The 13,890-nt window shown below is 37.8% G+C and overlaps 1 protein-coding gene across 2 annotated transcripts in view; it reads left to right on the forward strand.

Moving 5' to 3' along the window:
- The window catches only part of BBS9 (Bardet-Biedl syndrome 9), a 264,949-nt gene that overhangs the window by 83,573 nt on the left and 167,486 nt on the right, over window positions 1-13,890 (forward strand). For both annotated transcript variants that reach the window (XM_042474263.1, XM_042474264.1), the window contains 2 exons: window positions 4,246-4,418; window positions 5,679-5,831. In XM_042474263.1, the coding sequence (XP_042330197.1) occupies window positions 4,246-4,418; window positions 5,679-5,831 (326 nt within the window). The remainder of the gene's footprint in view (window positions 1-4,245; window positions 4,419-5,678; window positions 5,832-13,890) is intronic.

The following is a 13,890-nucleotide window of genomic DNA, read 5'->3' on the forward strand; positions in this document are numbered from 1 at the left end:
GTACAAGATGGATTCAGGAATGGAAGAGGCACTAGGGATCACATTGGAAACATCTGATGAATGAGGGAGTACCTCAGGGAATTTCAAAAGAAAATCTGCATACTGAGTACAGCAAATCCTCTAACTGCATAGATCACAGAAAGCTATGGAATGCTCTCAAAGAAATGGGAGTTTCACTACATTTGATAGGCCTGATGTGTAACCTGAACTGAAATTAAGAGGCTGCCATCAGAACTGAATATGGAGAAACAGAATTATTCCCAGTTGGCAAAGTGGTCAGACAAGGCTGCATTCTATCACCCTGTCTATTTAACCTGTATGTATGAAAAGCAGGCCTTGACTCAGAGACAGGAGGAATGAAGATTGGAGGAAAGAACATCAACAACCTAAGATATGCAGATGACACAGTATTACAGTGGTACCCCGGGTTACGAAATTAATTCGTTCCGCGGTTAATTTCGTAACCCGAAATCCATTCGTAAGCCGAATTCCCATAGGCGCTAATGGAAAAATAGCTCTCTGCTGCCCTCCGGTGGCGGAAAATAGCGAAAAAACCTTTCGTAACCCGAAGAAACATTCGTAACCCGAAGCAATGTTTTCCTATGGATTTTTTTCGTAACCCGAAAATTTCGTAACCCGGCGCATTCGTATCCCGGGGTACCACTGTACTATCAGAGAACAGCAAAGACCTGGAATAATTACTGAGGAAGATTAAAGAAGAAAGTCCAAGTTAGGCTTAATGCTGAACGTTCATCCTAAGTAACAAGAAAATTCAGTTAGTCAAAGAGCTCCCATACTTTGGATAAAACATTGATTATAATGAAAACCTCAGTCAAGAAATTAGAATACTAGGATTGGGAAGAGCAGCTATGACAGAACTGAACAATATCCTAAAGTGTAAAGATATAACATTGAACACCATCACCATGTAAGGATGTGAGAGCTGGACAGTGAAGAAAAGAGATGGAAAGAAAATCAATTCATTTGAGATGTGGTGCTGGAGAAAACCGCAGAGGATACTGTGGACAGCCAAGAAGATAAATAAATGGGGTTTTAGAGAAGATCAAACCTGAATCTTGGAAGCCAAGAGGACCACATTGAAGCTGTCATACTTTGGCCATATCATGAGTAGGAGTAAATCATTAGAAAAGACAAGGATGCTAGGAAAAGTGGAGGGCAGGACAAGGAGAGGGAGACCATAAGCCAGATGGATGGACTCAATTAGGGAGGCCACAGGCCTGAGCCTGCAGGACTTGAGCAGAGAGGTTAAGGACAGAGAGTCTTGGAGATGTCTCATCCATGGGTCACCATGAGTCGGGGTCGACTCAAGAGCAGTTTACACCAACAACAACAACCACTATCATGTTTGCCAAATAAAGAAGTAGCAGCCATTTTGAAGAGAGGTTTGCAGTGCTTCACTAACCAACATGCAGGAGCCATTCATGCTCATTCTATGGTTTCTACATATCCCTACATGTCATAACACTTCTCTAATAAGAAATATTCACTCTAGTCTTGTCTGTTCTGATTCTGATCATGGGTGGGAATTATTTGAACCAGAGGATGGTCCAACTTTTAAGGCTCTATCTTCTGTCAGGCTCTTTCCTTGTTTCCTTATTTGCAAGGCCATCAAAACCTTGAACAACTTTTGTCCTACAAACACTGCCAAGACTGAGGATCCTGATATGCCTCACAGAAAAGGGTCCCCCTTCTTGAGATATTCTGTTTACATCCAATTTTATGGAAGTAGGCAGGAGTGGTAAAAAAAGAGTGGTCTGATCAACCCAACTCAGCTGCCATCTTTTACAACCTCTCTATGGCACTTATGTCCAAGCTTCAGATTCATTTAATAGTTGCTCTTATCTCTGCCTGTGTTTCTTTTAGCATCTGTATCAAGGATAAGGATGATAACTTCAAAAATAACTGAAGAAAGTAGATCTGAATCAGATCATAAAAGGCCCAGGAAGCCTCCTCCTCTGCCATCAGAGCTGCCTCTGCTATTTTCATTTTTTCTTGGGTGTCCTATATTTGGGCCAAGGAATTCTGTAAAGAACTTCTTCATGAAGATGTCAAACTTCATCATGCCATTAATACATTCCTCAAAGTCTGCCTTTTCTTCTGAAGCCAGCTTGGAAAACATGCCATTGCAGTGCTGGGGGTAGAGTGATACTGTCCCTGACATGTGATAAGCATGGCTTAGGAATTGGCATGTTAATTCCTAATCAAAACAGAATCTCATCTTCTCATTCTTTGGTAGTACATTCGAACCTCCATATTTTCAGGCAATCTGTTCTGGACCCCCCCCCCCCCACCCAAATACCAAAATCCATGCATGCTGCAGTCCCAGGTTTTTTTAATGGTGGCACAGCGCATGCATGCCTACTTGCATGGCTGCGTGCATGCACAGTCATAAGAAAAACTGGGGCTTGCTGTGCTTGGATGGTTAAATCCATGAATGATAAGTCTGCCAATGCAGAGGGTGAACTGTAATAAATGGTTTAGTGATTCACTTGAATATGTTTGGGTTGATACCAGGGGTTAAAAGTGAGCCATGAGTTCAGCATATACAAAGGAATATAGAAAGACTCCCTCAAATGGGGAATCTTCTTCTAGTACTTACAAATGCAGTTACAACTCCAAATAATAAAAGGGCTATAAAACTATTACTAAAAAAAGCCTTCCCTGGATCCCACCACTGAATAATTATCGGCCAGCCTCTAACATTAAATTTTGGGGCAAGGTTCTGGAGTGTGTGGTGGTCTTCCAGCTCCCGGCATTTCAGGATGAGATGGATTATCTAGATCCATTTCAATCTGGATATGAGACAAAGACATCTTTGGTCACCTTCATAGATGACCTTTGCTGGAACTAGACAGGGGAGTGTGTTCCTGTGAGTTCTGCTGCACTCATGATATTCCTTTGGGCTGCCTTACAGAGATGGGACTAGAGGGCACTGTTTTACAACGGCTTCATTCCTTCCTGGAGGGGCAACTATAGAAGGAAGTGCTTAGGCATTCCTGTTTGACTTCTTGGTCATTGGCCTGCAGGGTCCCTCAGGGCTCATTTCTTTCCTTCATACTCTTTAACATAAGCATGAAACTGTTGGGAAAGATTACCTGCCATTTTGGAATCTGATGCCACCACAATGCAGATGATATCCAGCTCTCTTCCTTCCTTCCATCTCAATCGAAGGAAGTTGTTCTGGTTCTGAATCACTACTTGTCATCACTAATAGATTGGATGAGGGTAAAATTTTAATTGCATTTTGTTCTTTTAACTGAATGTTTGAACTGGTATTAATACTGTGAAAAATTGTTCTTTTTAAATTGTAAGCTTGAGGAAGAATGCAAACCACTCCTACTACTACCACCACCATCACCATCACTCAATATTGGTCAATGAAAGGCAAATCAGAGACTAGTTCCTGTGGGAATTTGTTCTTTTGAAGACATATTTGAGCTGTAGACACATATAGGGTGTTACACCAGAAAGTGGCCTAAACTAGAATAGGCTACTGAATCAGTTGCTGAATGACAAGTCAGCATTTATGTAAATCCCATTAATGCAAGATGCTCCACTAGTTGAGACCAGAGGTTGGGTTTAGACCACTAAGTTTACATTGATAAGTACAGTACTTGCTTTAAAGTATGTTGAAACTGTTGTATTCATAAATGACATGAAGTTTACCAGGTATTGTTAGACAGTTAAGGTTTTATGGTGGGCAAGTGTATAATAAGGCTGAATGTTACTGTTTTATACTATCTGTGAAACTCTGTGACTTTGATTCAGGCAAAGAATGTTGCAGTTGCTGCAGTAAGGCAGCCCTGGAGCCTGTTTTATCTAGTCCAAGTTATATATTAACTGTGAACATTTCAGTTTTCTGATATAGTATAATATAGTGTTGAGTACTGTAGTTCTGAGAATAGTCTTAGTGATTATCTTAATTCTAGTGATAAAAGTAGTTTTTGATATAAATTAAATCATTAAGAATACATGTATAAGGTAAGAAGAACTTCATGACAAGTAATAAATAATAATAAAAGAATAATTAATTATGCCAAATAATAAAGTTAAATTTAGAAGTGAGTTATGTGAATGGAAAAGAAAATTACTGTATTAAATATGGATGTGTCATTAATAATCAAAATGGTAAAGCAGTTTTGAAAAACTGTTTTCAAGTATACACTAGTTAATAGCTAAGAGTGAATCCATACTAACTTTGATTTTTTTACTTTATTTTTAAAGAGCGTTATAGAATTCAAAGTGAACAGTTAGAAGACCTTTGGCTCATTACAAAAGAACTCACACTTCGCCTTGAAGAACATTTTAGGAAACAGAATTGCAAAGATTTTGCATGTACTTTTTCTGGCCCAATTCCATTACAAGAATATTTTGAAATAATTGATCACCATTTTGAGGTAAGCTTTTCAGTATTTCGCATTTTAGTATAGTGTTTGTCATGGTTTATAGTTTTTTTCAGCTTTTAATTTGTTTTGTTTTCCTTTGCTATTAATAGCTTATAAGAACTTCATACACACACCTATGAACATGATAGGAATTTGGAACCCTTTTGGATGAATAAAAACCTTCATTTGGCTGAATTTTAAAATAAAGTTAGTCATGCTATTCTAATAGCACAACAAGAACAACACCAAAAATCAAATGCCCACAACTGGGCAATAACTTAACTAGGCCCAATCAAAATTTCACCAAACTGTGCAAGATTTTGAGTTCTCCAATGATGGGCAGGTCCATAATAGCCCTTATAATCCATCATAGAATTGGGAGAGAGTTCCTATCAGCTGTGTTTGTGTTGTGAAAAATGTCTTGTTGTGATCAGCCTCCAAGTCTTTTCCAAACTGGGGCTCCCCATGGATTCACTGTTTGATCTGCACTCTCCATTCTGATAGTCTTTGCTAAACTAAGCATATATTGAGATACTTTTCAAAAAGTAGTTAAGAAACTGTTCTAGATTCATAACAGCAGCATAGTTTGAGACAGCGGTATGAGATTTGGTATTGTGCACACTTCCCTGAGAGAATGCAGCAAAGTAAGTGACGCTTACTTTGGAGAAGAAAAGCACAGGGTTGCACTATTAGATGAGGTCTGAACCTTAGCTATCTTGAAGGATATAAATCCAGTCTTCAAGACACTGCAGTGCACAATGCAACACTTGCAATTCTGTACATTTCTACTCAGAGGTAAATCCAACTGAATTACATGAGGCTTCCTCACAGTTAAGTGGATATAGGATTATATCATAAAGAATTTAAAGAGAAGTGATAATTCCCTTTTGTGGCAAATATATCGGTATACAATGAGTGTCTGTGCTGCAGAACCAGTATACTGGAATACTACATAGACAACTGATGACAGTTTAATTTCATTTCTGTAATGAAAATCCATAGCAAGATTATCATGAATTATTGTAAATTACCTATACTGTCAACAATTATTTTCAATCTTGGTAGTAGCTTGCATTATTTTAGCCTTTAGTAGATGATTGTGACATTATCATTCTTCAAGCTGGCTACATAATAATTGTGTACATGAAACTGATGCACTAAATCTACCAAAAATATGATTATTGTCTACCTATTTCTCACAAATGTGTGGTGTGAAAACATTTTTGTGTTGTAGCCTTAACGTTCTCTTTTTAAAAACTTTATAAATTATAGCTGCGCCTGAATGCTGCAAAATATGAGCAGCTATTATCTGAAAGAGCCGTACAGTTTAGAGCTATTGAACGACGCCTGCTGGCACGGTTTAAAGATAAAACACCAGCTCCTCTTCAACATCTGGACACCTTGTTAGAAGGAACTTACAGACAGGTCAGTATAGTTGGATTATGAGCCTGTCTCTTTTAATAATTCCCTCCACACTAAACACATAGTTTAAAAATATATAAGCTATATCTTCCTGGTTACATTTACCAGTGGGGAGACCATGGAACAGTAATTTGTTTAACCTAATATTTCCCTGCAACTTTCCAGATGATCTCATGAGGTTTTTGTTTGATCTGAGATACAGAATTGCTACTCAGAAGCCTTGCAAACTTTGACAGTGCAGCATTCTTTCCAAACTGGAATAGTTATGTGAAAATATTTTATAGTTCAGACTTTGTGTAAACATTTATGGTATACTGTAAACTGATGGAATGATTTAACTGATGTAACATCCACAACAAAATAATCTGAGACTAACAGTCTCCTTTTGTAAGTGTATTTACATCCTGGGTGTTTTGAAGGCAAGATCTGAAGTAATTGAAAGCACAACCACTGGTATTCTTTTGCAGAAGAGTGTGTAGTTTGAGTCTGTACCTCAGGTTTGTATTAAGAGCCTAGGAATAGTCCTTTTGGATGAGTAAAGGTCTATTTTATTTCCAATGGAAATCCAATGTGGAAAGCCCACAAACAGAACTGTTGTTGTTTCCCACCAACTCGTACACAAAATTCTGACCATGGATGTTTAATATAGCCATCATGAATAGCAGCCATCAACAACCTTCTACTCTTATTAATTTGCATAATTAACTAACATAATTCTAGCATTCTAGCATATGCTAACTAAACAAACCTTAAACAATAGTTATGGGTATGACAGTGGATTCTTGCTGAATCAAGATAAAAATCCCAGCGTGATTTAATAAAATCTTTCTTGAGCAGTAGGATCTTCAAAGTGGCTTCTTTTAGCAACCTTTATTTGGAAGGGTTAAAAACAGCATCGCTACACTTGCTCCTCATTACCTTTTTAATCTATTAGCCACTCACTAGATAACCAAGGTTACAGCCACAAGAAAGAAAGCAAAAGGAAAAAAAATCAAAACCAAAGAACAGACAACCAACATTTACAAAAGGCAGCAGATATCCAAATGAAAGAAGTCTTTTAGCTGAAAAATTATCTTCAGAAGTCTGCATAATTGGGACAGCTTTGACAGTAAATGAGGTCTTTTTCTCTTATTAAACATAAGAGACATAATTGAGATTGGCAGTAGATTTTAACTTTATCCATATTACTAAGGTTGACTACTATTTCTAAATGTTATTTCTGATATTTTTCTTCTGTATGACATATGATAACATATATATATAAGGAATCATTTTGATTTTTCAAATATTTCAATTTTGGTTGTTATTGTTACTATTGCTTTTTGTAATATTGCTGGGGGTGTGGGGTTGTAATGTTTTAACTGTTTTAACTGTTTTTATTCTTGCTGTACACCGCCGTGATCGTTGGAATAGCGGTATAAAATATATTATTATTATTATTATTATTATTATTATTATTATTATATCCTTATTCGTATGGTTACCACAAATACAAAAGTACTAAAAGTAATAATCTTGAAGAATTTTCTTTTGCCTTCGTTCCTGCCATCCTTCTTTCCTTCCTTAATACTACTGCTGCTGGTGCTGCTACTGCTACTATAGAATGTGAATCACTGATGGTCAAAACCTACAGTCAGTAACAATTGTTACACTGTGAAACTGAGATTATGATGGCAGTGTTAGAAAATGGATGGTTATATAGACCTTGCAAAGAAGTTTGAACTAAGTTCATTATTAAAGTGGGGATGCTGTTAGAAAATCTAGGCATTCAAATTGCTTCAGTATCTGACTGTCATTGTTGTTGTTCAAGTAAAGGATTTCTTCTTATATAATGAAGTTTGTCCATGATGAATTTTGTCAGTTAATATCTTTTTTTGCATTTAGTATTTCTTTTTATATGGATCAATATTGCTATTAAAATAGTTAATGTAGTGTTAAAAATGGTGAAAGGTAATTTTTGGGCATCCTAGGTTTGTTTGATCCACCCCCAAACATCCTTTGACAACTATGGATGTTCAGTTCTCATTACTATGTTATGCAAAGTATGTTGTGTGTGTATGTGCCTTCAAGTCACCTATGGACTTATGGTAACCCTATGAATATTATAGGGTTTCTTAGGTAAGGAATACTCAGAGGTGTTTTTGCCAGTTTCTTTCTCTGAAATATAGTCTACAGAACCTGGTATTCATTGACAATCTCCTATCCAAGTACTAACCAGAGCTGACCCTGCTTAACTTCCAAGATCAGATAGAATCTGGACCTTACTCTTAAGGGGCCATAATCAAATTGCAACTTCTTTTTTCCTTGTCTAAAGTGTCTGAAGTATTTAGGAATGCTTATATCCTCACTTACCCAAGAAATGTAATGACTGGGATAATTATTTTTGTGAAATAATAATTTATGTTGATATTTCAGCCCAGAGAATAACTTCACTTGGTTTTTAAAGAAGCAGCTGTGTTCATCTCTTACAGCATAAAAAAAGAAGAAGTGAAGGGCGGGGGGGGGGGGGGGGAGAAAGAAGGAATATAGCAGAGTCCTATAAGACTTACTAGTTTATTTTTACCATGTACTTTCATGGATATACCCACCTCTTCAGATGTAATACAGAGTGATATCCAGGCCTCATGATATAAAGCATATTTACATAGTTGTGGGAGTGGGAGTAGGGTGAAATCTAGAAAGATGGAAATCATAACCCTTTGGTTCTGTTTCAGAAGGACGTCCAGACCATAGTCTATTTTACTGCCAAGCAGGATGGGTAATTTTGCTTCATTTTTAGAGTAAAGGTTGTTACAGAGCATTTGGGTCAAAAAGGCCACAACTTTATTCATGAGAGCTGAGTAGTGTTGGTTTGGCTTGAAGTCTGAATCCATTGATAGGATAACCCAACAGTTTTTGGTTGTTACCCACCTCTGGCCTGATAGCCAGAAGGGAACTTTAGAGTGGCAGTCATGGAATATATGTGAGCACAGCACCTTCATATCAGTTCCTGTTTCCTGGTAGTGAGACATGACCAACAGCCCCCGAGCTAGGCTTCTGCCTAATCGATTGCAGCCCAAAATCCCTAAAGGGGATCCCCGGAAAAGGGAAGGGCAACAGAGCATGCCAGCTCTATCCTCCCCTGGCATTGGATCCAGCCCCATGCCACACTACTAAAGTTGCCACTCACTGTAAGCATCAAGAAAACATAGCAGAAGAAATAATTACACATATTACAAATCATAAAATTTAGGTGTGTGGATAGGCATAATGGGACCCACTTATCTAATGGTCAAAAGACAAGAAATCAATTTTTGAAGGCCTATGACTAAACCTTTGTATCCTAAATGTGGGAAGCAGGGCAAGATGGTGATGGACTAACAGCTGCTGAATCAGCCTCCCAACATTATCTGGCTTTATCCCCTCCATACATCTTAAAATGCCACCCAGTGGCAAAAAAAGAATCGGACTAGTCCCAACAACAGTATTGAAAAACAGGAGTCCTTCACAGCAGAGAAACAGATGAGGAATGACTCATTTTTTCTGATAGCAGACACAACACAACTTGTGAGTAATAGATTTGCAAATACAGCTCCTTTTCCACTCCCTAAATCATTACAGCAATCTCAATGAAGTAAAACAGCCTTTCCAATTCTTCAAAATCCAAATATAAAGTACTGTCCAGAACAAGGAGAAAACAAAGATAACGGGGCAATAATATTGTTCAGCCCTTTCATGATGTCTTCCTTTTGTCTGCAGAAACACTGGTTCTTATTTTGCAGAGACTTAATGATATTGCAAACAAAGTGAAGTAATTCCAACAAGCCTTTCATATGCAAAACCCTCATGGCAAACAGGGAATTTAAAATGCAGCTGATTTTGGTCACGTGAAGGAAAGTTGTTCAGTTTCTTCAGGACACCCAAATGTACCCAAATATAGGAGCCCTAGTGGTGCAGTGGTTAAATGCCTGTACTGCAGCCACTCACTCAAAACCATAAAGTTGCGAGTTCAATACCAGCAAAAGGGCTCAAGCTCGACTCAGGCTTGCATCCTTCTGAGGTTGCTAAAATGAATACCCAGCTTGTTGGGGGCAATTAGCTTACACATTGTAAACCGCTTAGGGAGTGCTTAGGCGGTATGAAGTGGTATATAAATGAAGCTTATTTGTTTGCTTGTTTGCTGTATATTACAGAAAAAGCAACCCCTCCTAGAAATTTACCACAATGCACATATCTGTAATGGCCAAAAATAAATTATTAGATTCCTTTCCCACCTTTTAAACTATCACAGCAGAGCAATTGGCTTAAAAAACTACCAATACTTACTCAGCCTATGAGCAATTTAATGCACATGTCTGACTTTTAAATCAGGCATCTTTCCCTAACAGGCTAGTACAAAAGAGTAAATTCCTTTGGCAAGCACATTATATCAAAAGAATCAGTTTTTAAGGATAAGGTAGTCTGTGACCTCATCACAGGAAAAACAACAAACAGATATAACTTGGCAGATAAAAGCCAAGAGAATCCAGGCAGTAAACCTGCCAACCCTATCCAAGATGGAGAACTTAAGCATGCTACAAGAGAGGAAGCTCAGGATATAAATCAAGAAGTACTTAAATTGAGAGGAAAACTCACAGATACTAGAGCCCAGCAAAAATAAAATAGAAACTGAGTCCCTTCCCCACAGACTCGTAGAAAGCTGTCAGTGCCTCACTCGGATTTCTTTGATGCAGATAGTGAAAGTGATGACTCTTTACCTTTACTCAAAGAACTCATGAAATCCCAAGTAGCTAATACCCCTCTTTAAATGCCTTGTAATGATCATGCATCTCCATCTACAATTAAATTCCAGTAATCTCAAATCTTGTGTAACCTCTTGTCTACAGAAAAGACAGCCTTCACCATCACTTATTTCATCTCCTATCTCCCTGGATAAGCCAAAGATGTTCTCCTTGCCAAAGAAATGGGATCCTTGCTTGCTTGTGATCCTTGTACAACAAAGCAAATATGATATAATAGGCATCACTGAAACCTGGTGGGATGAGTCTCAGAACCGGAAAGTAGAAATAGAGGGGTATAACCTTTTAAAGAGAAGCAGGCCTAACAGGAAAGGAGGAGGAATAGCACTGTATGTCAGAGATATTTACACCAGTGGAGAGATCCAAGACATCAATACGACTCTATGATTCTGTGACTCATTTTGCTGCCCATGGTTCTTTCAGCCACCCCACTAGAACAGATGGAGCAGGAAAAGCGGGGATGTGATGTGATACAACACCATTCACAGAGGAAGACAATGCTATAATTATCCCAACAGTCAGCTAATGTGAACCTACTACCACTGGGTGAATTACCCATACAGCCTATAGCCTCTAGTGCAACCACTTGACAATAAATTGACCATCATAAGGTTACCCTTATGACATGAAACATCACTCATTTATACACATCTAACAGAGATCCCTGTTTCACTGACTTTCTCATCCAATATGATATTTTACCGATCCAGTAATCATGGACTGCTAAAGATCTGCAGTTTAATGGTTTTCACTCATTTTCAGTTGCAGTGGAGCCAGGGAGAAAGTGTGGAAGAGCAAGGGGAATCCTGGAAGTCCTGGTTTCCACCACTCTATGTGCTGTAACAAAGTCTCTTCCCACATTTAAAACATATGCCATGGTAGTGCTAATCCAATTTAACCACTGCACTCTGCTGATAATAAATGTCTACATGCCTCTCAGTGAGGAAGAAATCCCAAATCAGAAACCTGTGGGCTAAACTGGAATAATCTCATATTGCAGAATCCAAATGCATTTGTAGTCCTAGGGGGAGATTTAAATGCTATACTGGACCCCCACAATCATAGCCTATACAGCCAATATGCTGAAGGAGTGCCCAGGGAACATTTTATATTCTTCTCAGAGAGATCTGCAGCTTCATGCCTTCAAAAAGGGATCCACCTTGTCATAGGCCAAACAGCCACCGGCTGAGCTAGAAGCATGTGCAAAGTGCATGGGCCTCTGAAAAGAAGGATGCATTGGAGAGGAACATGGCACCTCCCCATTGCACAGTGCAGCCCTGCACATTGGCTCTCCTGGCAAGTCAGGGCCTCTGCTTTGTTTTACAAGAAGACAAGGGATGGAGTTGAGTGTTGCCCAATTTATCTATTTTACAGATGTGTTTTAAATAGGAAAATGCATTGTTGTGCCAAATAGGTTTAATACCATACATGGGCCTTGTTTTGGCAGCATAGCTCTCTCGAAAGAAATATTTTTTGTTTTCTTTGGTCTTCAAGCACACAGTGTTGTTAGTGTTACTTTAGACAACAAATGTCATGTGATTTTTCCTTGTAAACCTGTTGAATTTAAAACCATTGTCTGCTTTGTACATTCTGCCTGAATAGAACAAACACTATTTCTCAAAACCAATGATGTCATTTTTCTGGAGAAAGTAGAATTAAACAATGTTACCTGATGTAGCACATCTGGTTTAATTCACAGTTTGATCATTTCTTAACTTTTGTTTGTTGATCATTGTAATAAGTAAAGATACGTAGATACATATAGTGGACAAGTTATCATCTCTGCATAAAACTGACATTGTTGCTGCTTTAATATATTGTACCAAAATGAAGGTCATAGTGGAAATATATCTCATTTTTGCAAAAGAAGGTGCAGAAAAACCATTGGCCATGAATTCCAGCTAGAATAAAAAACAAGTCAAACCATATGCGAATGCATAATGTAAAGCTTAATTTGGTAAGGACATATGCATAATGTAAACTATACAAACTGTGTAAACATGTGCATCACGTAAAGCTTAATTTAGTAAGAACAGGATTTGCACACTACTGGATATTACTTTCTCCCCACTACCAAGTAAAAAACAAAGCTTCATGTGTCCTACTGCTATAATTCAAGTTCATGGTCTTTGTTTATTCTTTTGACTGTCTCATTTTTTAAAACGTTGTCTGGAAAAAACTGGGAAACTTATTGGAAAACTTTTTTAAAATTCTTAAATAGGTACATAGTCATTCATAATTTTGATAGTATTCTGATTTTGTTTGTTCATTCTCTCTCTCCCCTTCTCTCTTAAAAGCTACGGTTTCTAAGTTATTTAATAACATTTGTTATTTGCAAATATATTGATCAGGGCACACAAAATAAACAAGCTATTTTTTCTTGAGTGAAAGTGTTTTCTTTTTACTTGAGGAGCCCTTCCCTGCTTGTGTGATAAACTGCTTTTGAAACTGAGAACTTGCCAGTAGTTAACATAGCATGAGATCAGAGGAATATTTAGGAATATTTGAAATTATATGAATTTATATAACTGTCCCAGATTGTTGCCTGTTTTCAGAAATGGACATCTAAAGCAAGGCTGTGTCTGTAATCTTCTGCATTAGTAAATTGTCCCATAACCTGTGCCACCAGTTATCTGTTGCTAAACTGCCTGTCTTCCAGTCCTTGGCTATTTCAATTCTTGTGATGGCCAGGAGAAAACAATTCAATGATTTATGTTTCAAGTCTTTGTTGTCTCCTAAAAACACTGAGAGCAATAAAAGACCAGGACAAGGAGCTAATTCTTGAAAGGTGATCTCAGAAATGATAATACATTTAACCACAATTGGTTAGCTTTATCACAATGCAACCACATATAAACATATGTTCCTTTGCACTTACAACTTCTCCAACATTTTGCAGTTGATTGCTTAGAAAATCTAGCCAGTTGCATGGGGGTAAGGTGCCATTTGTAGAGTAATTTTAAGGAGCACTCTCCAAGTAGGTTAGATCTTATTTTAATGGTGCAGAGGAAGATTCTAGATTGTATTCCAAACAGCCTCTGAAATTGATATATTCAAGTCTAATTCCCAAATCTTTTTATTTGCCAGTGCATTACCATATGTTTCCTCTATAATCCAGTTGTAGAGTTTCCCTGCAATACCTTTAGGAAGCTGGGAGGAAAGCCATACAATAACACAGTTGGCCTCTGTATCCACTGATTCTTTATCTATGGATTCAAGCACCTATGGTTTGCATCTATCTATCTATCTATCTATCTATCTATCTATCTATCTATCTATCTATC

The sequence above is a fragment of the Sceloporus undulatus genome, chromosome 6 (genome assembly GCF_019175285.1).
Source record: "Sceloporus undulatus isolate JIND9_A2432 ecotype Alabama chromosome 6, SceUnd_v1.1, whole genome shotgun sequence".
NCBI lineage: Eukaryota > Metazoa > Chordata > Lepidosauria > Squamata > Phrynosomatidae > Sceloporus > Sceloporus undulatus.